The sequence below is a fragment of the Ambystoma mexicanum genome, chromosome 9, assembly GCF_040938575.1.
Source record: "Ambystoma mexicanum isolate Mex_15411 chromosome 9, UKY_AmexF1_1, whole genome shotgun sequence".
In the NCBI taxonomy this organism is placed as follows: domain Eukaryota; kingdom Metazoa; phylum Chordata; class Amphibia; order Caudata; family Ambystomatidae; genus Ambystoma; species Ambystoma mexicanum.
Window position 1 is genome coordinate 736,958,104 of NC_090931.1, and position 25,619 is coordinate 736,983,722.

At 41.4% G+C, this 25,619-nt stretch overlaps 1 protein-coding gene across 2 annotated transcripts in view; it reads left to right on the forward strand.

The window, feature by feature from the left end:
* Positions 1 to 25,619, forward strand: part of ANKAR (ankyrin and armadillo repeat containing) — a 1,891,262-nt gene that overhangs the window by 790,282 nt on the left and 1,075,361 nt on the right. For both annotated transcript variants that reach the window (XM_069615641.1, XM_069615642.1), the window contains exon 9: positions 2,840 to 2,884. In XM_069615641.1, coding sequence (XP_069471742.1) covers positions 2,840 to 2,884 — 45 coding nt within the window. The remainder of the gene's footprint in view (positions 1 to 2,839; positions 2,885 to 25,619) is intronic.

The following is a 25,619-nucleotide window of genomic DNA, read 5'->3' on the forward strand; positions in this document are numbered from 1 at the left end:
TGCAACTGTAAATGAGAGAATGGTAATGTGAAATACTTAGGAGTGCATCTTGTTAGGGATTTGAGAAAACTGGTTGGATATAATGTAGACAAAGTAATAGAGATACTTTGTAGGGATATTTGCAAATGGGAAGACGTTTGCTGAACATTAGGGCAAAAATGAATGCGATTACAATGGTGCTATTGCCAAAAGTCTTGTATGTCATTCAGTCGCTCCTTGTTAAGTTTACTAAAACAAATGCAGCGCGTATTGATAAGGTATTCCAGGAATTTCTGTGGGGAGTTGATAAGAAACCGAGGATACATCGTTATATTTTGGTTTGCAGTGTGCAAGAAGGGGGATTTGGATACCTTAATCTTGAAAACTACTGCAAAGGATTTATTTTAAAAAAGTCGGTCACTTACTTCACTATGGACAGTCCAACGACTCCAATATGGGCGCAAATAGAAAATCAAAAAATGAAGCTGTATCGTATTGAGAGTTTATATTCATTGGGGAAATTACCTAAACATGTATGTGGCGTGCAAACAGTGGTTGTCATAAAAGATGCTGTAACGTCACTGATATTGGGAAGTGGGCAAAGATTGTTCTTTTATAAAGAAGCCTCCATTTGGCACAATCCAGGTTTGCAGATTAATAACAGTATGTTATATTGGAGGAGTTGGATTAATAGGGGTATATTATTAATTGGGGATATCTGGTGTGATGGAAAAATGGCAAGCTTTGAACATTTGAGAGAGAAATTTGGTTTGCATAGGAGGGAGTTAAGGAGATATGGATTACTGATGGCTTTAATTTTGGAAAGAACCATGCAGCTTTCTCATGACTGCGCCACATAAAGTGTCAACTTTTTTGAAACTTTTTCCATTAGAGGTTCATTTAACAGAGTCATGGAATAAATTGAGACTTACTTGGTCTGAGGAATTGGGCAGGGTTATTTCAATAGAGGAACGGGAGAGTCTGTGGAAGGTCCCTATCAGGGCAAAAACTGACTTAAATCTGCGTTACATCCACCAAAAGATATTGGGGTACTTTTATTGGACACCAGTTTGGATGCGCAGATTAGGACTGGTAGAAAGTGAAAGTTGCTGGGGATGCCAGAAGGAGAAAGGTACCTTATTACATATGGTTTGGAATTGTGCCAGAGTAAGGAATTTTTGGAATGACATACTAGATAGAATTGACATATTATGTTTCCAAGAACTCCCATCTGCGGTGCTTCTGAAATCCCTTGTGTTGTAGGTTTGTTAATTATACAGAATTAAGTTGGACCAATAAAGTTCTCTTGGTTGCAACCAGACAAATATTAAGAGTCTGGAAAACCAGGAAAAAAACATGTGTGGCAGAATGGCTTGTTAATGTGCAAGATCTCTCAAGCTTTGAAAAGATAAAGTTTGATAAGCAACATAGAGAGGATGCTTAAAAGGAACAGTGGGGACCATTTAATTAATGTTATGATTAATGATTAGATAGAGTGTATAAGTCATTATTCAATATTGTTGGGTGGGTATTTGTTTCCTGTAGGTTTGAGTTTTGTCATGTATTATGTTTTGTGTTTTTCTTGATTTGTTGTATTCCTTTCTATTATACCATTGATCAGTTATTAATTACTTAGATGGGTTTTTTGTTTAAATGTAATATTTTTCTTGACTTGATTGCTAACTGTTTTAGATGATGTTTTTATATTACTATGTTGAATATGTTACTCACGTATTGCTTTGTTGTTATGCTATTGTTTTACTTGAAAAATTAAATAAAGACTATACAAAAATAAAAAGAAACTGGAGATGGGGCCACAGTGTTTTCTGTGCCAAAATACTTGCACCGAGCTTGACTTCGATAAACTCCCTTATTGAAACAACTAAATTAATAAACCTTAGGTTTCATTTGTAAACAACTAGAAAGATGGTAGCTGAGATTATTTCCCTGATATGAGCTAAGGTTACGCATTTGAGTAGGGATCAGGAAAAGGAAGGTCCCAATTAATTATAATGGACTAATTTTGAACTATTGCCCAATATGCACATGGATTTATATAGGATTATTTGCGACTTGATAAATTATTGTTCGTATATAATATATGTTTTTTAATGTTGCTGTGAATTGTTGTATTTTGATGTGTTTGTACCTGATGATCTGTTGATAAAAGGTAATAAAAGTGGTAAACAGTACAGTTTCAATATGGGTGTTCAGAGAGGGGTAGGAAACTAGGTACCAGGAAAAAAGACCAGCCAATGTGTACCATTTTTCCATACAAGGGCACAATAAGCTGAAGACTTGGACCGCCAGGCAGTCTAGCATGAAATCAGGAAGGCAACAAAGTTGAAATAGACTACTTAGGAAGCGATTATGGCTTATTAAATTAGCTGATTTAATCACCTAATTTTCAATAACTGTCGATGCGTGTATCTCGGATCCCCTGCTACTGATTCCATGCTGGAGCTTTCTGACAGAGTAAGCAGGGAGGCCTATGGGTAAAGGATAAAACATGGCATTGCAGGTGGTTTTCAAGTCTTAACTGTTGACAGCTCCACAGCATTGGGAAGAAGCAGGAAAACCTCACCAAGGAAAGCAAAATCGCCACCTGAGTTACATGCGCAAAACAGTCTCATCCTAGCACAACCAACAAATCTTGGGGTAAGTACCCTGGTCTACCATACCTCAAAACATGAGAGCCATTTTCAGGGGCTAAAACCATTATCTAGTATTCCTATGACCATTATGTCTGAAATCCTATCAAATCTTACACAGTAGAATATACATTATATATTGTTGTTAACAGAAATGAAGTGAATATATGTGAAGTGCTGTTGAACTGAAATTGTATGTTCTCTTTCAGGAAGAAATTCCCCAGAAGACCGTGCAAATGGGGTGCAGAAACCTGGTGAGTTGAATTCACAACAATGCCTGACTGTAAACTGTGGTAGTAATCTGAGAAATGCAGATTGAGTTCCCCCTTTATTTTTCATGCAGTAATTTCCTCATTACTGAAACATTTGATTTAACTGCAAAGCGGATACCTAGCCATAGAGAACATACAACAGAATGTAAAGTTTACATTAAAAACAGAATAAGATGAGAAGCATTGTAGCTCTTCGGACAAATTATTCAGACTATGCACCTCCTCACTCCCTGTCCAGACAGCAATCAAACGTTAGCTAGGCAGTAGGCGACAAGGTGGGAAGAATTCATGTCCGTACCCCCGCTGAAAGAAAAGGAGCCTGTGCTCTCACATGTTCAGGCTTCTTCTTCTGAGGTATGTCATGACAACACATCCATACAGACGGGTGTTGCTAGGTCTGGAAAAGATCTGGGGCTAAAATAATATCAGGACTGTTGGGACTTGGGGCTGGCTATGCCTTTGGTTGTATCCCGTGAGCTTCTATCTGGGGCTACAACCGAAAGACCATGGGCTATAGCCCCCGTAGACCTCCTAGCAACGCCTCTGCATACAATTCCAGAAGCTCCTGAATCAATAAATACATCTAGGAATTGGGCTCATGCTCCTCTACTCATAGTTGTGCAGGCACACAGGAGTGGGTATATCATAGGATAAGGATGTAGAGCACTAGTGTCGACTGGGCTCGTGCATGTGACCTCTTCTATTGGTGCAAGCCTTTGCATTTCAGAACCGACAGGCAGGTTTTCCTGGACATTCCCATATAAAATGTCCGGCCTTACCACAAAGACAGAGGGTCACCTTGTGGCATCTGTTCTTTTCCTCACTGGTCAATGGACCCTGGACTACTCCTATCTGTCTGGGTTTGTGGGTTTGTGGGCATCACGCAGCACTGTTGGCATGGTTCCAGTGCCCCCGTGTCCTTCCTTTCAGCGAGTGTACTTGTGACATTAAATCCAGCAGTTGAGTAAAGTCACTGAGTAGTGAAGGAGCTGTGGCTAGGGCATCTTTCTTTTTTTTTTTTTATTTGATTTGATTTAGCTGAATTCAATCAACTTTTCAAATTTTACATATTTATACAAAATTAATAAAATGGAATGTTACAAATAAATACAAGGTTCATTGTTTGGTACAAAATTCACATTGGTACAAAATATAAAAAAGAACATGCGAGCAATTTAAAATTACATATATACGTTGAATTTCAAATAATCACATGTTTATATAAAATCTTCTCGATGCGAACCCATAATCATTTCATTCTCCCATATTATGGCAAAATAGAATTAGATACATTGTGTAAAATTTAGTCATACCAGTTTAGAGATGTATTTCTGTTTGTAAAATAGTTTCCAGGAAATGTACCATTGATTTCATGATTGAGAATCTAGGACTGTTTACTAGGATACTCCATATCTCCTCTTCATCTCGGTCCACATACAGATTTATAAGTTCAGTAAATTGTTTTGATCGTAAAGATTTTAAGTGAGGACATGTCACTATCAGATGTTGCAGTGTTTCTATGATGGTACCAGATTCACAATAACGACAATAAATCTGTTCAACATCTATCATTTTTCGTCTCACCAGAACTTCCCTTGTTGGCCATAAGTTCAGTCTTACACGTAAGAACTGATTTCTAATTTTAGCCGAAGGACACCTCCGAAGATAGCTAGTCATTTGTCCTAGACAGTTAGAGCGAAAGATGTTTATATTAAAATCTTTGTACCTTGCACAATTTTCGTAGTTATGAATCCACGCCCATTGGTAGTATCTTGTTTTGGCTCTAGTTGGGTTCTCTATTAGATTCTGTAGAGAGATGTTAGCTCCCAATAGAGTGTTCAAAACTAAATTACGCCATTTATCGGGAAAGTACTGATTTGACGAGATTAGATAGTTAGCAACTGTACTTAATATGTTATTATTAGACACTCCAAGTAGGCATTTGCGAAAAAAAGCACACATGCTCCATTTGACCCTGCTGTTTATTGATTTAATACCCAGTTCGAGTCGAAGGAGCGGCATAGGGACGCAATTTGGCAAATGGAGCACCTTTCTCCAAAAGGTCGCCTCTATTTTATTCCACATCTGATCATTGGTATCAGTTCACCCCTAATGCCACGGTAGTGCAAGGCCATCTTTTATTCTACTGGTCAAGATGTTGCAGTGGTAAGCTGGTTTAAACAAACCAAGTAGGTCAGTTAATCCTTACTTCCGTGTGTCAATTCCAGCAATTCAAGGTCAGTAGTCTGCCCCTTAAGAAGGGTGACAAATATCCTTGCCATCTCCTTGGTGAGAGCTTCAAAATATTACATTAGCGGATTGTTGACCATGTTGCTGCTTCTACCTCTAAATATGAAAGAATTTATGCCACCTTGTAAGGGGTGTCAGGAAACAAAGTAGGCTTGCACAAATATGTAACATTTGTTGGTTTGAAAATGCCATCTAGGCTATATGGCTACCCAAGAATCTTTCTGGGAGGAGCCAAAGCAAAATGTAAAATAACAGTCTGTGAGACCAATGGCGCAGATGTTGTTTTTGAGCCAGTAGCAGTGGTAACATTTGCCCCACAGATGTGGATAGATCCACCTACTCCTCATCCAGAGGTAAGGTATGAACATTGGTTTGCATATTATGAAGATGATTATGTATTCCTACCACTTTGCTACACAATGTGGTCACAGTCTGAATCAACAATAAGATCTGGTCAGTTGCTACATCCATGTTATCCGAGTGGAATGTTAGGTTCCACAGTTTGTCAGTATACCTGCAGATCCACTAGGAATAGCCCCTACAAATGTACCCACTTATTGTTCAGGCAGAAATTAAAACCTAGCTTGGCAGTAGGCAACAAGGTGTGAGGGATAATGGCTGTTAATGCAAGGTCTCCCAGGCTGAAAGAAAAGAAAAGAAAAGGACACAGTCAGATGAAGGTAAAAACACAAGGTCCAATCTAAGAGAGGAACACATACTTTAAAGAGTTCTTGAGCAGAACAAGAGACCTACTCATAAATCAATCCATTTCTTGGAGCCTGAGTCCATAGGTCAGAATGTCTGGACAATGGCACAAGGTGTGTCCCAAAAATTATTGCAGGAAGCAGAAGTGCAGTTTCTGCAAGAGGACGCACAGGAGCTTGTTGCTAGCAGGACCCTATTGTGGGATCACATGAGCTTCAAATCTACCTCCACCACATGGGGCGTGAGTTTGGAAGTGCGGGAAGCAGAAGTGCAATTTCTGCAGTTCATGCAAGGGTGTGCAGTCGTTGTAGAGTAAAAGGCACGGGTGAGGTAAGTGTGGTTCAATTTGTTTCTTCGTTAGAATGTCTACTGCTGTTATTCCACACCATAACTTAAAGAGTGTGCATTCTGCTGCCAATATTGCAGACACAGTGGCACCCCACCTATTGCCCCGATAGATATTGTGGAAATGGGGAGGGTGGAAGTGATATCTAATGACCCCACCATTTCTCCTAAGACAACAGATCTGTATTGTTCAACCGCGCTCCTTGCAATGTACCATGCTCTAAGTATGTATGTAATCCTATACCATGCACTGTACCTTCACTAAGTCTATCTACCTGGGCGGCTTCACTGTAACCCTTAAGCGAGCCTTCTTTGAGCACTGCTATAGCGCCGTGATGCCTGTGGGCTGTAGTGCGCTCTACAAATACAAATAAATAAAAATAAATAAACAAGTAATACCCCGAAGGATAAACAAGCGGGCACGAAACTGACCATGTTTTTTCTGGTAGCCATACATGTTCCCGACCAAATACTGGCTACTATGTCATCAGGCGAATCTTGTACTGTTCTTTCATTGCTACCACCAAACACAAATGATAGAGCCGTGGAAAAAGTTGGGGACTTCTTTATCCAACTATGTAAGAGTCTTAATACCATGGAGCATTGCAACAATGTGGCTGACCTGATTTTCTTAGACAGTGTTGCAAATAAGGAACAAGAAGTGTCTACAAAAACTACACAGCTATGGTCCCGCATGGGCAGGTTTAACGGTTCATGGCTCAATGTCAATACAAGATGAGCAAGATGAATTGAGGCTGCAGGACCTATTCCTGAATATATCTGTTCAGAGACCGGGGCTGGCTACAGACAACCATGTGCTATTTATGGGGGCAAAAGTTACTCCGGTAAATGTGGAGTCCAAATTCGAGAAATTATGTAACATAACTTTTTTTTTTTTTTTTTTTTTATTGAAACACCAGTCTGACATGTCTCAATGCAAGCATTGTGACATCAGACTTTTATTACAATGTGGTCCTATGTATCCAAAAAGAAGGAAGAAGAAGAAAAAGAGAAGAGGACTTCTCCAAAACAAGCAAAGGTCCATCAGACTATTACCGTCCGCTCGAGCCACTTCTGAAAATCCTGGATGAAACGTTGTTTCAAATAAAGTTTGTGGCGAGACGTAGAGAGTCCAAGTAGTCAACTACGGCACAGCTTAATTTTATACAGTGTCCGGCTGCCGCATATGACCACCAATCTCGACTAATACAGTCCACAGGAATGAAGTCTCCCAGATGCGTCATCCGTTTGGCGGTGGTATCTTTGCATCTAGTGAGGAGATGTTCAGAAGTTTCGGTTTCACAGTGACAGAAACGACATATATTGTTACTCACTTCTTTAAAGTGACGACTCCACATCATTTCTTTCGTTTTTATGGCATTTAACATAACTTCAAAGGGAAATATGGATGCAGTGGATAAATTAGCAATATGCTTGGGGCAAATATTTAGAGATAAGGCAGGGGTTATTGCTGAATCTGTCTTTTTGAGTCTTTTTCTATGATACCCGCTCTTCTTGCCCTTGTCTCCCAATATATATGAAGCTAGTTGAATTTGTGGATGTCGATAGGAGAGATCCTTTGGTAATTCATTTAGAACAAGAACATTTTTATAATCGTATTCGCAAAGAAGTGGATACATTTGTATCTTTTGGTATTCATGTCTTTCCCTTCAAACGTAATGTGGGATGTTGTATGGAGAATGATGATTAGTATGATGAGAAAATTGCCAAAGTTAGAGGTTTTTCTGCGTTAAACTCACCAAGGGACATTTTGACATGCACCTTTAGTGCTAAATGTGAAAGAGATGTACAATTGTGTTTTAAGGGGAAAGAACTGTCAAGGATCAAGGGAGGGGGATCATTCCAAGAAGTATGGATAACTGTCATACCCCATTTCAGTGGGTATTCAACCTATTTAAAAAAAGCAACTGGAGGCAATTGTGTTGCCTTACTGTGGGAATTTTAATAGGAATTAATAACTCACTGGGGATACAGTTTGTGAATGGTGGACACATTCTGATGCATTTATGGCTGTGAGCGTACAATGAGAGGACAACCATCCTCCTTTCGTTAATATATATTGGAATCCTGTTAAAACCCCTATAAGCAACCTATAAGCAACCTGTTGAATACTGTTGAAGATGTATTGGTGGAGTGGTATAATGCTATGGTTTCTGACCTGATTACAATTGCTGGTGACTTGAAATGTTGCTGCCCGCTACTTACGCTAAGGGGAAGTATGTATGTATGTATGTATTTATTTATTTATTTGTAGGGTGCCGAAGCCTGCAGGCATCAGGGCCTGCAAACACAGACACAGGAAACGGCAACAAAAAAGATGGGACAGGTGACCAACGTGGGCAAGAGAGTCAGAAGGGGGGCCGGTTCTACTTCAGAGAGGCATGGCTGTAGAGAGCGTTAATTGAAAAGGACAGTTTTCAATCTTTCGCGAAAGTAAGGTTGGGTATTCCCAGAAGGGGAATCCTAAAAAATTCCGGAACTACTTGGATGGGGGTTATGGAAGGTTGGCACTTCACAAAGTTAAATGGAAATATTGAGGTTGACCTGACGAGGAAACCAACTTGGGACAATGTCCCCTACCATTTACTTCCCAGATGATTTTTGATTCATCTAAGTCATTAGAAATTAAGGAAACAGACAATAGTGACCATGCTTGTCTTGTTTTGGGTGTGTAATTAGTTTTACCTCAGCTTCCAGTGTCCAACAGTTTGGTGGGGTTAGAGGTAAATAATCTAGGAAATATATTAAAGTGGACCAATGCCACTTGTTGGGTCATTATTTAGGAGAGATGGGTTGTGAGAGGTCTAGGAAATATATAGCTTGAAGTGGTTACAAGGAGTTGATAGTTGCACTGGTCCTTCCTGCCACCTGCAAAGTTAAAAATTCTCATACATTTATTTCTAAAATTCACGATTTCAATATGTAAAGCATGTTAAAGAAAAGAGAATGTAAAAGAAACATTAGATTGTTTTAAAAGTCAGCCTCCCTTCCTAAGCCTACAATTGGTACTCGGCTAAGGTTGTTAAAGCATGAATATAAAAATTGGTAAAAATATCACAAAGTAGTCTTGGGCTCAAAGAGTTCCATGGGATGCAGTCTGACGTAAGGAAAACTCTGATTAATCCCATTGAAGCGAAAATATGGGAATATTTCAAATAATTGCAAACCAGAAGTAATCGGGATAATGCTTTTATTACGCTTTCAACATCCTATCTGGCAAAGACCACTGTCAACTTTATATATTTTAATAGACAATCATACAATTCCATTACTAAAATGTAAGTTGTTGCATAATGCATAATTACAGTATTGATACTGTAAAACACTGCATTATCTCCATGCTTTACAGTTAAGTTTAGGTTAGTGTGTCTAAATTTCATAGTGTCAAGTACATTTTATTTTGATGGGGAAGATGCATCATCTTGACGAGTGAACGCTTTTGAAAATGTACATGATCAAATGTTTTTGATGGCAAACCTAGTTATGTAACCTACAGGTTGTGTACATCTTGCAACTGGTGCTCCCATGAATCAACCCATACTCCTTGACAGTCTATATTATCACCTTATTGCTTTGAACCATGTACCCTGAAAATGAGATGACCACAAACTACAATATTGCACCTAGTTTGCCCAGTTCTCTGCATGCTACGCAATCCACTCTGCTAAGTCCTTCTTGCCTCATACATAACAAATACACAAAACAAACTAGATGCTTATACAAAGTAGTGATCAATAGTTCCATCCAGTCTGTACAACTACTGTAATACCGAACACTGTAGTTCGCCTCCAGAGCTTGATTTGCTTTATTGATTGTATTATATATTACCACCTACAGAAGACAGCTGGCCAAACTGTTTTCAAAGCCTTATCATCTTATGTATTTGTGTCCATTCATGTAGCTAACCTATATTTTACAGACACTCATCAATGGCTCGCAAAGTCTTTTCTCCCACTCGCAGAGTAGATTTTATGAAGGGCGAGTAGCATTTGCAAGAGATGTTTGAAACTTTTAACATTTACTTTGCATTAAATGTCCAATACAGGTTTTACCATGCATAGCTGGCCCTGGGTGGCAGAAGTGTTCCAAACATAAAGTGGGTTTGTAGTGACATGCACCATTTTACAGAAATCACATTAAAAGTTATTGTCCTCCATTGCTATGGGTACAGTGCATTTCTCTTAGGTTGAACATGTAAACTAAGTTACCCGACCTGCAGGTCTAGCTGAAGTTTAAAGAATTTGCTAGGCCTGCCTCCTCTCACTAATGTCTTATTTCAGGGGTACGCAAAACTGCTGTATCGTTCATTTCATGTCTTGGGTACAAATATCTGCTGGTGACATTAACAATATTAGTACAACATTGCTAATCAAATGGGTCTGTTTGCTAATCAAAAAATATGTAATTAGTAAACTCTGTTAATCAATTTTTGAAAACTAATGTATGCCTTGCCGTAAGGAGATCCTGGTGCCTGGGCCGCATTATTGCATTTATTATTTAAACAAATTTATCTGGCAGGTAACTTCTGACCTGGTATTCAAGCTTTTTGATACCCATTTTTGAAAATGGTAACAAGCTTGACCCTGAAAACTATCGTTCAATTGCCCTTCTGGACTCTAAAAGAAAAATATTTGTGTCCTTATCCTTTCTGAGCTTGAAGCGAGGCCCTATAAATCTAAAAGGAGTGGGGACCACAATAAATGCTTTTAATTTCAAAGTGCTTTTGAATGAAGCTTGTGGGACAGACAAGACACCTTTATATGTGATCTACATTGACCTAAGTGTTGCTTTTGATTGAGTTGATGGTCAGCACTTATGGAACAAACTATGGCATTTTGGTATTCCTGAGGGTCTATTAAAAATAATTAAACAACTCCATGCCAACACATTGATTTATGTTAGACTCAATGAGGATGGATCAAACTCTAAAGGAATTCTCACATATGTAGGTCTAAGGCAGTGATGTGTTCTGGCAACCTGACTTTTTAACATGTATATTTTGGATTTCTTGGAATATCTAGATACAATCTGATCCTTTCGACCCAAGCTTGGTAATGCACGTGTAGGGTACTGGCATTTGCAGATGATATTGCACTCTTTGACAGGACCCAAATCGGGCTTCAGCACCTTCTCTCTACATTGGACCTTTATATGAAAGAAAATAATTTAGTGTTAAAGTAAGACAGCCATTATAGTATTTAAAAAAGGGGGTAAAATGTAAGTCCAACATAGACATATTACAATTGTAGATCATTTTACCTACCTTGGATTCCTTGTCTAATAAACATTCAAACCTAAAGAAGTAATTTGTAGCCTCCATAGGAAATCTATGTTGTTATATGTGCACATGAAAAAAAGATTAAAAACAAATACTGTTAATTTATGTTAGTGTCTTTGTTTATTTTTTTCAAATCCAAAGTCATTCCAGACCTAATATATGGTTTGTAGATGGATACACCTGATGGATAAGTATTTGATATATTGGAATGCTATCTGGAAAAGAATATTAAACATACCCCTCATTTTACCAATTGCTATAATTAGAATGGAACTGGGATTAAAATCTATCAATTCTTGTTTAAGTATTAACATATACAAAAATTGAAGATTTTATATAAGGTTTAAAATCCCCCTCCCAAGATACTTTATTTGAAGCATTGTTACACATTTTCAAAAACCAGACTTTGAATGTGCTTTATAATATTTCAGGTGAATAAAAGGCAGCTCTAGAGGAACATGGCTGTAATTATAATTTATTGGCATTCAATCTAGATATGATGAAAAGAAAATTAAGACTGTACGACGGAATAAGACAAAACAATTTAGAGCGTTATGATCTATTTAAAGAATATAGAAATATTAGAAGAAATGATGCTGCTATTGCTAGGCACCTACATTTTTGTCTGGATAAAAAATACAGACCTCTGTTATGCGTTTTAGATTTAACCTGCTATGTACTTTAATGGTTTGTGAACATTAGAGGCATACCTAGGAAAATAGAATCTGTCTCCTATGTAAGCGTCTGGCTGTCATGGAAACCATGAAGCATTTTGTAATTGAATGTGCGAAAAAACAGGCGCTGCGATACAGAACATTTATTAAATTTGTGTATAGGTAAGAACATTTTAACACAAGTGCATTTCGTATCGGCTTGTTGATGGCACCCTGACAGCTATTATAATTTCTTTGGTCCAGTGTATTAATTCAATTTGTGTTCTTACAGGTGAAAAAATGTATTTAATTAAGGGGGACCATGTTTTGTTAGAATCCTAGGTTTTAATGTTATATTTAGTGTATGTAGATTACATTTTGAGCGTTCATGAAATGGTTTACCTTTCTTTTCTTTTAGAGTATGATATTAGTATGGAAGATGTCATGAATTGTATTACATTATTGTGAAAAATGTATACAGGTTTGTATAAACCATGCTTACAACAATAATAAAAAATATGTTGTATGCAAGGGACACCTACCCAATGGTATGTGGGAAAAGGTAAAGCAAGTGTGAAGGAAAACAAAGTCACCAGAATAAATCAGGAGACATTCCATACCCAAAACACAGTCCAGTCTCTTGGGTCTTGCTAGGGACAAGCTATAGCCAAGTCGCTGTATCTTAGTGGTGGTGTAGATAAACAATCCAATTCAGGCCAGAGGTCAGCATGCAGTAGTAGTTGGAGCACAAGGAGAGCATGCTTTACTGAACAGGAGACAGGGACAGGATAAGGGAAGCGTTAGAGAGTGCAAACAGATGGAGTTAACATAAGCCAAACAGGATCAGTCAGAAAGAGAACAAGACATGGATAACGTGGAACAGCAAGAACAAGGACTGACACAAAAAACAAGAATGTGGTTTACCGTAGCTTGCTGTGCAGCATTGAGCCCTATCATCCGCCTCCATTAGTTCAGAGTCTCTGTTCTGGATTCAGCCCACATTCCTTCCAAGTCATGTGCCATACAGCAAACCGCGTAACCTGCTGGGCATGCTGTGAGGTCGTACCATAGTCTCCAGGGAAGCTGGCAAGCCTGCAGAGCGCCATAACCATAGTGCAGCCATCCAGGGCACCTGACCCATTGGGTTCTGTGGAATGGGAGCAGATTTGGGGATTAGATGAGATCACTAAGCATGTTCCAAATGTATATGCATAGTAGGAAAACGTTTGCTCTGAAAAAGGTGAATTTAGAATATAAGAGTGAGTTTCATTGTAATTTACAGCACAGTTTTAACTTCTGGGGCAATGCCGCATACAAAGCCTCTCGCTTTCATTGACGCCAATGTCTGTGAAAAACACTGACAAATTGTTTCTGTCCTTTCCCTCTTGTCCACTCCATTCTTTAATTGTTCTTCCACAGTGCTGGAACCCACAATGAAATGCCTAACTGGAGTTTTCCCAATTGGTTTCCCACATTTTGCGGAAAACTGAAAGGTTATCTGAAGGGTCAGTATTCTGATCACTGCAGAGAGGTTGGATTCCTGAAGACTGTGCTGTATTTGTTACGACTGAAAAAGGCAGACGCAATCCATAGAAATCCCTTAGCAGTAATTGCAATCATATTTGTCATGGCGGCTTACATTTCTCGTTACTGCCATCTGTGCATGGTGGAGGCCATACAGGTTCACCATGCATGCAGCAGTGAAATGCTTGGGAACCAGAGGTTTGTCCAGATTCTCGCATCTTTCGCGCTGCATGTGATGAATGAGCAGAATCTGGTAAAGGGAGCCCCAAACACTAACATTGTTAATGGTATTACATTAGAACATACCCGTGGACCTCATTACAAGTACAGCGGTAAGTGGAAAAAGTACCTGTAATGGAATTACTGCCACCTTTACCACTGTACCGAATTAAGGGAATTACTGCTGTAACCCGGCGGGACATAAGAGGTGCTAATTCCACCGGCGGAATTAGTGCCAGAAATAAAAATAGTAATTCCACTGCATTACTGCTAAAATAACGGCAAATATTGGCGATAATTCCCCCAAAAACTGGTGTAGTTACCTCGAGGTGAAGAACATTAACCCCTAGGTGCACCAAATGGACTCAGGACACAACTTGTAGACTGGCAGTCTTTTGGTTTTGACATAACTTGTATTCACTTTATTCTGTGGTGTATATCTTCTTCCACCACCTTGCCTTGATATTGTCCATTCAAGTTTATCAACTTGTCTTTCACACTTGCTTTTCACTTAGCTTCTCATTATTCATTTGCAGGCTTTCACTTTGTTCATCAACGCTTCTGATTGGTTTTCACTACTTCCACAAAAGCACATCATTCGTTTTCCACTCATGCTGTAATTTTACATTATTTTCATATCTTTTCTTTAGTTCATTATTCAATATATGTTGTTGTATTTCACAAAATACCTGACAACTTGGTCAGGATTCAATGTGCTCTCATTCAGGTTCCAAACCCCATTCTAATAAGTTTCAGTTCGATCGCTAACAGCCAATGTCCATTTCCCAGCCCTGGTGGAGCGCCCCTGTATGAGTCCTACCTGTTTCGCACTCACCGCGTCTTGTCTGCTTCCCCGGGCATCTTCCTTCTGTTCTCGGGCTTCCACTACATTCCCAGATACGCGTCCAGAGCTGCAACGTGCAATGCTGTCCTCTTGCGAACTTTGCGGCAGGGGCCCACGGCACTTAGCAGTCTTCTGTGTTCCCTAGCTTCAGCTGGTAACACGCGTCATAGGGAACTGCAGGGGTCCCAACCTTATCACGACCTGTTCAGTCGTAGTGCCTCTCTCACCCCTGCATTGCACAGCGTCCTCTTCACCAGCCCCTCTATTGCCTGCTCCTCACCTCGGAGCTGCAGCCTTGTCACCAGGCAGGTTCCCCCTCTGCCGCTGCTGGCCTCTTCGTTTAAGCACCTGTGGCCTTTTAATGGGTTGCAGATGCAAGTCCTTTGCTTGACCACAATTGTACCAATTAACTGGGCATGCCTGGCCCTCCGTAGTCCTCTTCCTCGTCCCAGTACCATAGTGGTGAAATTGACTAGAAGTGTGCATCTCTACTAGATGCCTCTTACTCTTCCCAGTCTTAAAGGTATATGGCTGTGGGACAGTGGGTGTGTGTGGAAGGGATAAATATTTACAATTCCCTACGAAGGCAGGGGAAAGGTAGGACTCACTCTCATATGGGAAAAGGGGATACCATGTCTCACCTGAAGACATCCTCCTCCCACTCCTGAGGTCCCTCCAGCCAGGTAATCCTGCCTCGCATATCCATCTCCAGGTTCAAGATCCAACAGTTATGGCCTTTCCCTGGCCACCTGAGAGGAAGTTCCAAGTGGAGCAGATGGGAGCATGGGATGCTCTCAGATTCCTCACAATGTATGGTATGGGTCAGTGACTGGTGGGTGAATGAGTATGAATGTGATAGGGTGTGTTTCAATGTTCTGGGTGGTTGGGTGCGTGCCTGTGTGGAGAATGCAGTGTGAGTGGATGAGAGAGAAGGTGCACAAGTGAGAGACTGGTGGGTGAATCGGTATGAGTGTGACATTGTATGTTTGAATGTTCTGGGTGAGTGGCTGCTGTGGGGGGTCAGCAATGCGAGGCAAACAACTTTTGGATGATTGTTCAAAATATGCCATTTCATTAAATTATACATGTTATTAAACACCTCACTATCCCTACTCTGACAAGGATTTACCTGCCTATCAAAACTAAAGGGAAACACTCTAACACTCCCTGGCCCTCACAGTTAATCATCATATACACAAAGAAAATATATGGCAATACAATTAACATCAATAATAATATTCACAGTTTCTTGATGACCGTTTAGTGACCTGGGTGAGCTCCCTTCCCCAGAATTCAAGGTAAACTCAGCTCCAGTGTTAAACAAAAAATAAATAAAGAAATCCATGTAGGAAATACAGTCTCAGTTCAGTTCCTGATGGTTCAATGTCAAAATAAAGTTTTGTTAACCAAAGTTCCAACAACAGCAACGCTTTTCTTCTTGGTGAAATAAGCACTTTGCACTTCCTCAAAATAGCAGCAATGTTATTCCCAGCCACGATGGTTTGCCATCACTTCCAGTTATCCAAGAAGAATTGCCACAGTTCAAATGAAATACAACTTCTGCAATTGTTACTAAAACACAGTTCTAGTTTAACAGTTACTATGTCTCTCTTTACAAGATTAGGAGTCCTAGTAAGTATCTTTGTCAGGATGACTTCACAGCACTTCTACTTCCACTTCAACAACTCCAACTACTACAAGAGTGTTACCATGACTGCCTATTCCCTTTGCCTCATAGCATTCCACTTCATTTGTGCAACTGGAGTCTCACATCTACTGACAACCAAATACACCACCACAGCTTCAGTATTTTGTGAATTTAGACAGTTTATGACAAGATTCACTTTCAGGTACTTGAACAGCTTCAAATAGACTAGGCACTCTTTCTCTGAATATCCCTTTTCTAAAGGGGCAGCCTCTTTGCCTCTCTCGTCTGCCTGCCAAAATGCGCCACCACAACTTCAATATCCTTGTACTTTGGAACAGTTTTCAGATAGAACAAGTTCACTTTCCTCTGAACCGTTCTTTTCAGAGGGGCATCCTCTTTGCTTTCTTGTTTGCCTACAACCAATAACAACCCAGAATTGCTTTTAGGACACACGTCTCTCTTCCTTCTACAGTCTTTGGCAATGTAGGTTGTATCAACTTCAAGTAGCAAGTTTCACTCCCCTAACCTTGCCTTTATCCCTCTGCCAACTGTTAGCCAGAATAATTACCCTGAAGCTTTGGTGCCACTCTCTTGGCTTCAGGTGATGCTTGCACACTTGTATTTTAGGCAATGCTGATGTTCTATTAGGCTCACAGTGCTATTTAAACTGTTCACTGGCTTTGAGATTTAAACACTTGACTTCTCTTTATGAGTAATTGTTGTCTGCGTGAATAATGCTTCAGAGGTCACTCTTCCTCTGAGAAGTTTAATTAGGCACACACAACCACTTTTTCATATACTTTAAAAAGGTTAAAGTTTAACCATTGCTTTTTGTAGCGTTTGTGCTTCACGCGAGTGAAAGAGAAAATACCCGATCACACGCAAGTGCTACATTTCAAGTGTCCAATTGCTAAAGACTCAACAAACAACTTTGCATTGATTATTAAGCTGGATACTGTTGCCAGCAGTGCTCGCACAAAGAATCAGAACGCCATGTTTAACTCACCAGCTTCACGTGTTGCACAACTTCTTTGACTTTTGCCTTCACTTGGGACCCACACCCTTCCTCGCTGAAGGCGTCTCCAGTCTGGCCACTCACTTAAGGAACCCCTCTCGCTCTTGAGACCCACAGCTTCATGACAGCGGCTCACCACAGTCCCGACACGCTTCTTGCTGCGCAATCCCTGCAATTAGGCTTACATGGGGGAAAGGCAGCCTTCCTGCACGCTTTCCGCTGCATAGGCTCCGCACATCAGAGTTTGGAGGAACAAGACCCTCACAGGACAAGCAGGTGAAATCTGCTGCATCAGAGTCCCGGCGTCTCTTTGATTCTCCAACTTGTGCCTGGTTTGCCAACACTGTGCCTTCTTCTTTCTGCTTCTGCTACTACTGAATACTCTCCAGCCACAGTTCCAGCTTATGCTTATTGCCTGCACCTGAGGAGGCCTTTTAATCCTCTCAGGGTCCTTCAGATGTGGGCTATTAGGCTTAATTTCCTGACTATTTCTACAGCGTGACTCTTCAGCTATCTTCCTCGTCCCAGTACTCATTGAATTATGGGACTTGAAGTCCTCAACAACAAAATCAGTTCCATTTAATAACCTCTTGGTTTTATGGGTAGATTTATTTACCTTAGAGCCATTTAAGGTTGAGCCATTAGAATTTGATGTTATAGAGGAAGACAGTTTATTTAAGGCAATATTTCTACATTTCTCTCCATTATACCTTTGGGACTAAGGAGGATTTTTACCCTGAAGTACCTTGAATGGTCTTTCTGTTGTTAAGGTTTGTTCAGGTTGTGTGGCATTTTTACCCAGAGCTACAGAGGTTATATGTGGTTCAGATACATCATAATAACAATAAGCCATTACCTGTTAATGGCGACTTTAAAATGTTCTCCCTTTAAAACAACAAATTCTGTGTCTCATCCCACGGGATCTCCTAACCACCTGGGGCCTTGTCTCCTCCCAGGTTATCCTCCCACAGTACACCACTCCCAGGATTAGGATCAGAAAGCGTCTGCCTTTCCCTGAGCACCTGGGAGGAGATTTTAGGCAGGGGTTTAGTGAGGGATCCGTAGGATACGTCACATACCTTTCCCCTAAAGACCTGTCCTCCCGGTCTAGGTTCCTGTTCCTCTCCTTCACCTGCCCTCCCCGCATTAATAGTAGATGCACAATGTTTCCAGTTCCAGACTGGACCATTGGGAAAGAACTCTTTGTGAGACCATGGGGGTCATTACGAGGTTGGAGGTAGCATGGCTATCCCCTTACCGCATACCAGGTCCAGGTTCCTTGAATGGGGAATTAGCGGGCCATTCCAACCTTGGAGGACCCAGTATTTCCCCATTCAGGGAACCCATCCCCATTCCCATTTGAGCCCCCATAGGGCTCAATGGGAATGGTGACCATGCTAACAACGGGCCTGTTAATAACGGGCCCGTTGTTAGCATGCTGGTACTTTAGCGGCTCCCACTAAGGGCGCCTGGTAAAACCAGCTGCCCTTAGCGGGACCCGCTAAAGGACCTCATAATGCGGCAGTAAGGGGTTAACGTCACCAGCACCTTTACCGGCACTGTTAACCCCTTACTGCCCACCCCGTAATGTGGCCCCATGAATTGTGAGGGAATTTTATTTTTAAATGTGTTTATTGGTATAAGTACAAGCTTATTAACCATTCCAGTACAGTACAATACATATAATTAGCATACAGAGTTACATAGGTGTTATCCCAATGTTTTGCAACATCACATACAGCATACCATATTCAATATAAAACATAACCTACTCTAAACAAACAACTAAGGCTTACACTTACATCAAGTTGGGCAAAGTCCAATGCAGAGGGAGGCCTTCTAATGGGTACTTTCACCTAAGAACCATCAGATCACTATAGTAATACACATGTTCTAGTCACAGATTCAGCACTGCATATGCCCACTCACTTCAATAAATAAAAGGTGGAAAAAGGAAAAGAGGGGGCATGTTCAAGGTGGCTTGTCGTCTGATAAATGGAACATTGTGAGAATGATTTCCATGCCTCAAATGTGGTATTAGAAACATTGTCTCCCACATTTATTGCTCTTGACCATGCCCTTGTCTCAGCTTCACACCAAGTCCTTGCGCTACACTTTAAACTGGGGGCCCATTTTTTGTTTCCATGACATAGCAACACGTCTCTTCGCAGTTATGCAAGCGAGATCCATACATTTAATAACATGTATGAATTCAGCAGATCTTGAATATACGCCCAGCCAACACTCAAGTGGGTTCCAATTATATCTCACAATGCCAGCCGTTGCTCAGGTTTGTTTAATTTGGGACCAAAATAATTGTACTTTGACACAAACCCAGAACATGTGGAACAAATCTGCCCCCACTCCATTACACCAGGGGCAGGCCGATGTAACGTTTGCATTAAACCTAGCCATCCAACTCGGGCTCATGTAAGTGCTGTGGAGTGTTAGGCAGAAACCTGTGCAGTTCCCTTACGGACCACTGCAAAAGATTTAGGACTACAGGTGTTTGGCAGTAAACTCACTTGGTAGCAGTCTGTACCACACAGATTCACTTGGTAGCTGTGGCTGAGCAGTCAGACTTCCCTCAAGAAGAGTTAGGCAGTATGTAGAGTATACACAATAGGTACAGAGATACAGTAGCACAAGCAAACACTTACCAGAGCTTTGGTGTAAAAGTATATAATTATTTATTTTAAAGACACACTTGTAAATTACACTAACAAAAAGAGGTAAGTAAATTCAGCACACAGTCACTATCATATATATACAACCTTATTCACTTATTAGACAAGTCTTAGTGAGAAACACCACTTATTTTCAGACAGAGGTGAGCGCTTAACATAAGATGGCACTCTAATAAGTTATAAAGAAAGAGAGGGAAAAAGGCAGAGTTAAGGAAGCACACAAGTTTCAATACTTTTAAAAGAACCACAGTAAGGCAGGATAGGCAGAGTTCTACTGGAGAGCAAGGAAGTCAATTTCAAGGCCCACTCTTGGAGAGAGCAAGCAGAAGGGGTCCAGGTTCACACAGTGGGGTTATGCCCAAAGAGTCTTGTAGATAGTTCGCACAAAAAGGATGAAATGAAAGTCAGGAAAAGTTAGCTAGGTTGTCCCAGGCTAGCCCAGGTTAGAAAGTCGAGGCTTTACTGTCACCCCGAACAATCTGTCGCAAGGGGAGCCAGGCGGGACACAGTACCTTAAGTGTGAAGGAAGCTCCAGCGGGGGCAGTTGTTCCTGGCAGCAGGTGCAAGTCGGTGTTTCGTCCAGAGGAAGAGGAGGTCTCGCCGTGGAGGAAAGATGAAGGTCGTTGCACTGCCAGGGAAGAAACCAGCCGCGGAGTTCTTCGGTTAAAAGGTACTACCCTTCTCTTCGCGGTAGTGGTAAACCGTGGTATTCCGGTTGCCGGGGTGATTGGCACAGGCAAGACTGCCACGAGATGCTCCAGGAAGGTGAAAAGAAGGCAAAACTGGTTATCCCCACCAGTCAAAGGAAGAAGACTCTCCGGACTGGAGATCTCCTCTGTCGGCGGGAAAAGTGGTGAGATGGTTCGGCAGGACTCCACTGGTGGTGTCGTCGTTGCAGGTCGGCTCAGCTTCTCCCTCCTCGGATTCTTAGGTCCTGTGGCGACTTCTGAAGTTCCAGTCCCCAAAGCCCTGCTTTTATGCAGCACACCCCCATTCACTCAGCCTAGCTGTCAATCAAACATGCTAAGTGGTGAGCTGGCCGGCTCACCACTTGGGCCAATCACACAAGAGTGTGACTTGAGTTACCAAGGTAACTCAGTCCAGGGTGCCTAAACCCCTCCCACACCCCCTGTGGTACCCAGACAGAGTGGCACCACTTTTGGAGGCTTCTGTGGAGAAGCCCGCCAAAAAGTGGAACAAAGGGCTCGACTTGGGTTGGAGTCACAGAAGAGAACACAAACGCCATTTTAGAATCGAGTTCTGGCAAAAAAATACCAACCGGTGAATTAATATTAAATAAATAAACCGGCGGTATGTTCGAGGCTATAAGAATTAAATAATTAAAGTTGGTAGCCTCGAACAATGGGAAAATCCCATAGAGATATATTCGCGGTCGAATATAAAAAGTAGTATCCACTGCCACCAGCCAAAACTCGATCAGGGGGGACGGAGACGTGCCCCCTCGAACAGACCCTGGGGCAATCAAATTGCCCCGACCAGTATGTCCACAATATGATGGTTTGTACTGGTTTCTGTTCATAATTTGGGACTAGTAAAGCCAATGGTGACTTTACATGCCCTGGGAGACAGTAGTCAGTCCCAGGGTATGGAGTCTATGTTGGGGGGTCGTTACGACACCCCTGGGTTACGGCACGGAGGATGCTGTGTAACCCACATCAAAAACATATGAGACCCTATGGAGTAAAAGACCCCATAGCCCATAAAACACATGGAAAGTTAAAGGAACACCTCAAATCATGTCTAAGAGTGGGAGTAAAAGAGTCTCATTCTTAGCAGGAGAAAAAATAAACCCCAAAAATCCAGCAAAGCTGTTGGGGGACTCACTAGGTTTGGGAAATTAGCCTTTTCAGAGAATTCTCCCTAACATGGAGCACATTAAAGGAATGGTTCGGTAATACATTTGTATTGCCCCTACGGGTGGGCCATGTGTTTTTAAGCCTAAGTCGCTCGATTTTAGAAACATTTCCTATGGACCTTAACCGAGTTTTCGTCCATTAAACGCACGCGAAAACAGGCATCAGGGAGCTGCCATTTTGTGATAATCCTATCACTTGCTGCATCGCCCTGGCTGACCTGCTTTTGCGGCACTAAATCATATCCCCCGCCCCTGAGCCTGACATTATCAAAACATTCATATTCCCCGCCTCTCTCCGTGACGTTTCTGTGCTGCGTAGGCAAACGCGCCCAGTCGTCTTCTATGCGACTTCACACAGAACCCGGAAACCAACACAGATCAACTCACAACACAGCGCGCCACAATTCGGAATATGAAACTGTACTTTAAAATCAAACAGCAACACGGTACATTTGGTAAAGTACATTTATTTGACATTAAATGTTTATAGGATATTCAGCAATTGCCACATTAACTCGGAATGCCATTTATTTTCTTTTATCTCTATCCGCAAAAACTGTTCCGTTTTATCGTGAGTCACGCGCTGTTCCTTTATGGTACACAGGGTGTTGGTTTTCGTTAAAAGAAGCACTTTGGTCGCACGGTGAACCGCAAGGCTGTTCCATCAAGTAGGCACTAGGCCAGCGTAAAGGTTGATATGTTGCTTCTAGCCGCTAGTACCGCGTAAGGGCATATGGGCCCTTGGCGATCGTCCCATAAAATTGTCAAAGTGGTGCAGTTGTTGACAAGAAGCTGCAGCTGGCGGTTGAAGAAGCCGTCTGCCAGGGTCTGAAACTGGTGGCAGTAGCAGTAGGGAAGGATATACCTGTTTTGAAAACATAAAAATTATAATTAGTCTCGCCAGCCGATCTTTATTAATATTATTCATTTTATTTATTACGGCCGAGCTGAAACTATTTGCTTTCAAGGATAGTGCATTGGAGTATGTTCGGCTCTAAAATCAATGCGAAAAGTAACAAAATAAATTGAGGTTAGCACACAATGAGAAACGACTGTTTGTCTACATGCGTGTGGAATGTGGACCTGCATGCCCATGTGCCCGCTACAAGGACGATCCCACAAACGTTTTCCTAGCTTTTCATTCATTCATTTATTCATGCATCCATTCATTAATTCGGTATAAAAGCGTCTAAAGATTTACTTCCATTGTGTCTCTGCGTAATGCAGTCCGTAAATCCCACTGTGCTCTTGACAACGATTTTTCGTATACTGAACTAACATGAAACTCGGTCTAGTTTCAGAATGTTCTGCCTTATTGTCTCTAAGTTATTGCACCCCCCCTTCAAATGAAGTTCTTTCGGCATGGTCCCTGTCTATCAAGGTCAAAAAACAATAGAACCTTATACTGCCAGTGTGAGTTGTGGGCCTCTTCAGGCCGCGAGCTTAAAATCAAAGCCGCTGACCTTCACTAGAAATGAGCATACATTCTTTCTTTGAAACATCCCGTAGTAAAGCCATCTGTGAGAACTTGAAGTTTCGAATCCCATCTATGTACTCCGCCTCAATGTGCAAATGCGAACTGGCTTCTCTCCCATCTGCAACGGCTCGCTTGGCGCGTTCTAAGGCCCCCAATTTTGTCCTTGTTGTCTGCGAGCTTTGCAGCCCCAAAGAACCATAACTATTGAGACTTTTAATTTTTTGGGGAAGGTCAGGGAAAGTATAAAGTACCCGAGGAGTTGAGTTGAATGTGAGATTTATTGTTTGTTTGTTTTATTATTTGCAATACGCAAGCCTCCCCTCGGTTAACAGTGCGCAGCATTTACATGATATTGCGAAAATTAGTTACATCAACAAAAATATATACATACACATATAGACAAGGTCAGCAATATGAGATGAATAGAGAGAGAATTCAAAGATGACACCCAGGTTGTCAGCCACCCAGGATGGTGAAGGTAGGGGTTAGGGTTAGCATAGTTTGTATGCACACTGTACAATAACATTTATTTACAAAAAGACAATCGTATTACAATTATTTAAACCGGGATTTGTACTTCACAACCAGCTCTCCTTTGGGTGGACATGGCACAGTGGCAATGTTTGGTGGCAATGGATCAATCCTCTGCACAGAAACGTTCAAAATTCCATATCTGTGCTTCTCTAATACAGCAACAATAAGGCTTTTGACAAAGTCAAACTCCATTTCCTCATAAACTGGTTTGATCACCCATTGCTTACTTCTTTTTGAAAAGGCCTTAGTGTAGCGAGGCATCCTTACATTACCCGTAGTCCTAGATTGTTCACGGCCGAGATTCTCGTTATGGGCCAAGACGGCAAGTAGAGTCCTATGTCTCATGCCCTGTATGCTGAAATGCAAGTGCTTTGGCCTGTACTTTAGGCACATATTGTGGAACACCTCTAAACCTCCTGTGTGACAGAATTCTGTCAGTCCCCTCAAATCTCTTGATAGAGATTATTGAAAACAATCTTCTCAATGGCTTTGTGTGTCGGTGAAGATGGAATCGACCACTTCTTCTTCCGTGCCTCCACTGGGGACAAAGGGCCATGTTCACATTGGTGGAAATGTAGGTTTTCTGACCAGCGGTGCACGTTGGTACAGTGGTGCGTCAGTGACCGCCATTTTTCAAGTAGTATTTCCACTGACCCTTCACAAGTTTTGGAGCTCCACCAAAGATGGTTGCTGATAGACTGGGACCACTCTGAAATACTTTCCAAACCTTTTTTTCCCTGCAGCCAAGATGTTCTTATTGATTGATTTAGCAAGATGCCATACGTCAAATTGATGTTTAATATGTGGGAACTGCTCTCTCATTGTCTTGGCAATCGAAACGCGTCTGTCCATGGCTATGAGGACGATGTGCATTCCCCTCGATTGTAGATATTCAACTGATTTTATAAATCCTAGTTTCTCCATGGCCACTGAGGATGTACATTGTGTTACCTGCACAACCGCCAAACTCACAATTTTCTTACTATCCATGTCCTGAAAGTGGTAGGTGCAGTACTTGGCAGAAAATCCAGGGCTGTCGCACTGCCCATCGCCGGCTAGCCTGAATCGTTTGCCTTCGAATGTACTTGCTACAGACAATTGTTCAATTTTCCAAGCATCACTAATGGCCGGAAACAGATAATCATGTTGGTATTTGTAGTACTGCGTTTTTTAAATGAAATGGAGTCCCACAAACTGAAAGAAAGACTCTAACTTTCTTAAACTGGACCCACTAAAAAGTGATGCAGCTGCACACAGTAGATTGCCTGCTGGCAGTTTCCCCAGCATCGGTTGTGCAGACCATGAGAACGTATGATTTAATCTACAGGTGGCATTTATTTTGACGTTACTGCCTTTTTTTTGACGAGTGACATGAATCAATGGCTTGCCACATACTTTCCCTCTAACGGAATGCCCACATTTCAGCATTCTTATAATATTCATCAAACAACTGTTGAATACTATGTATTTGCCCTCTTTCATTAGACTGTCATCCGGCGTCAAAGTTGTTTCGGCCTGTGACGTTGAGGACATATCACCACATTTGAAAGAAATATTGCTGCTATCAAGTTCTGATGCGTCGGTGAATGCTGCTGCTGGTTCATTCTCTGTCATTTCAACATCTGCTACTTCAACATTGAT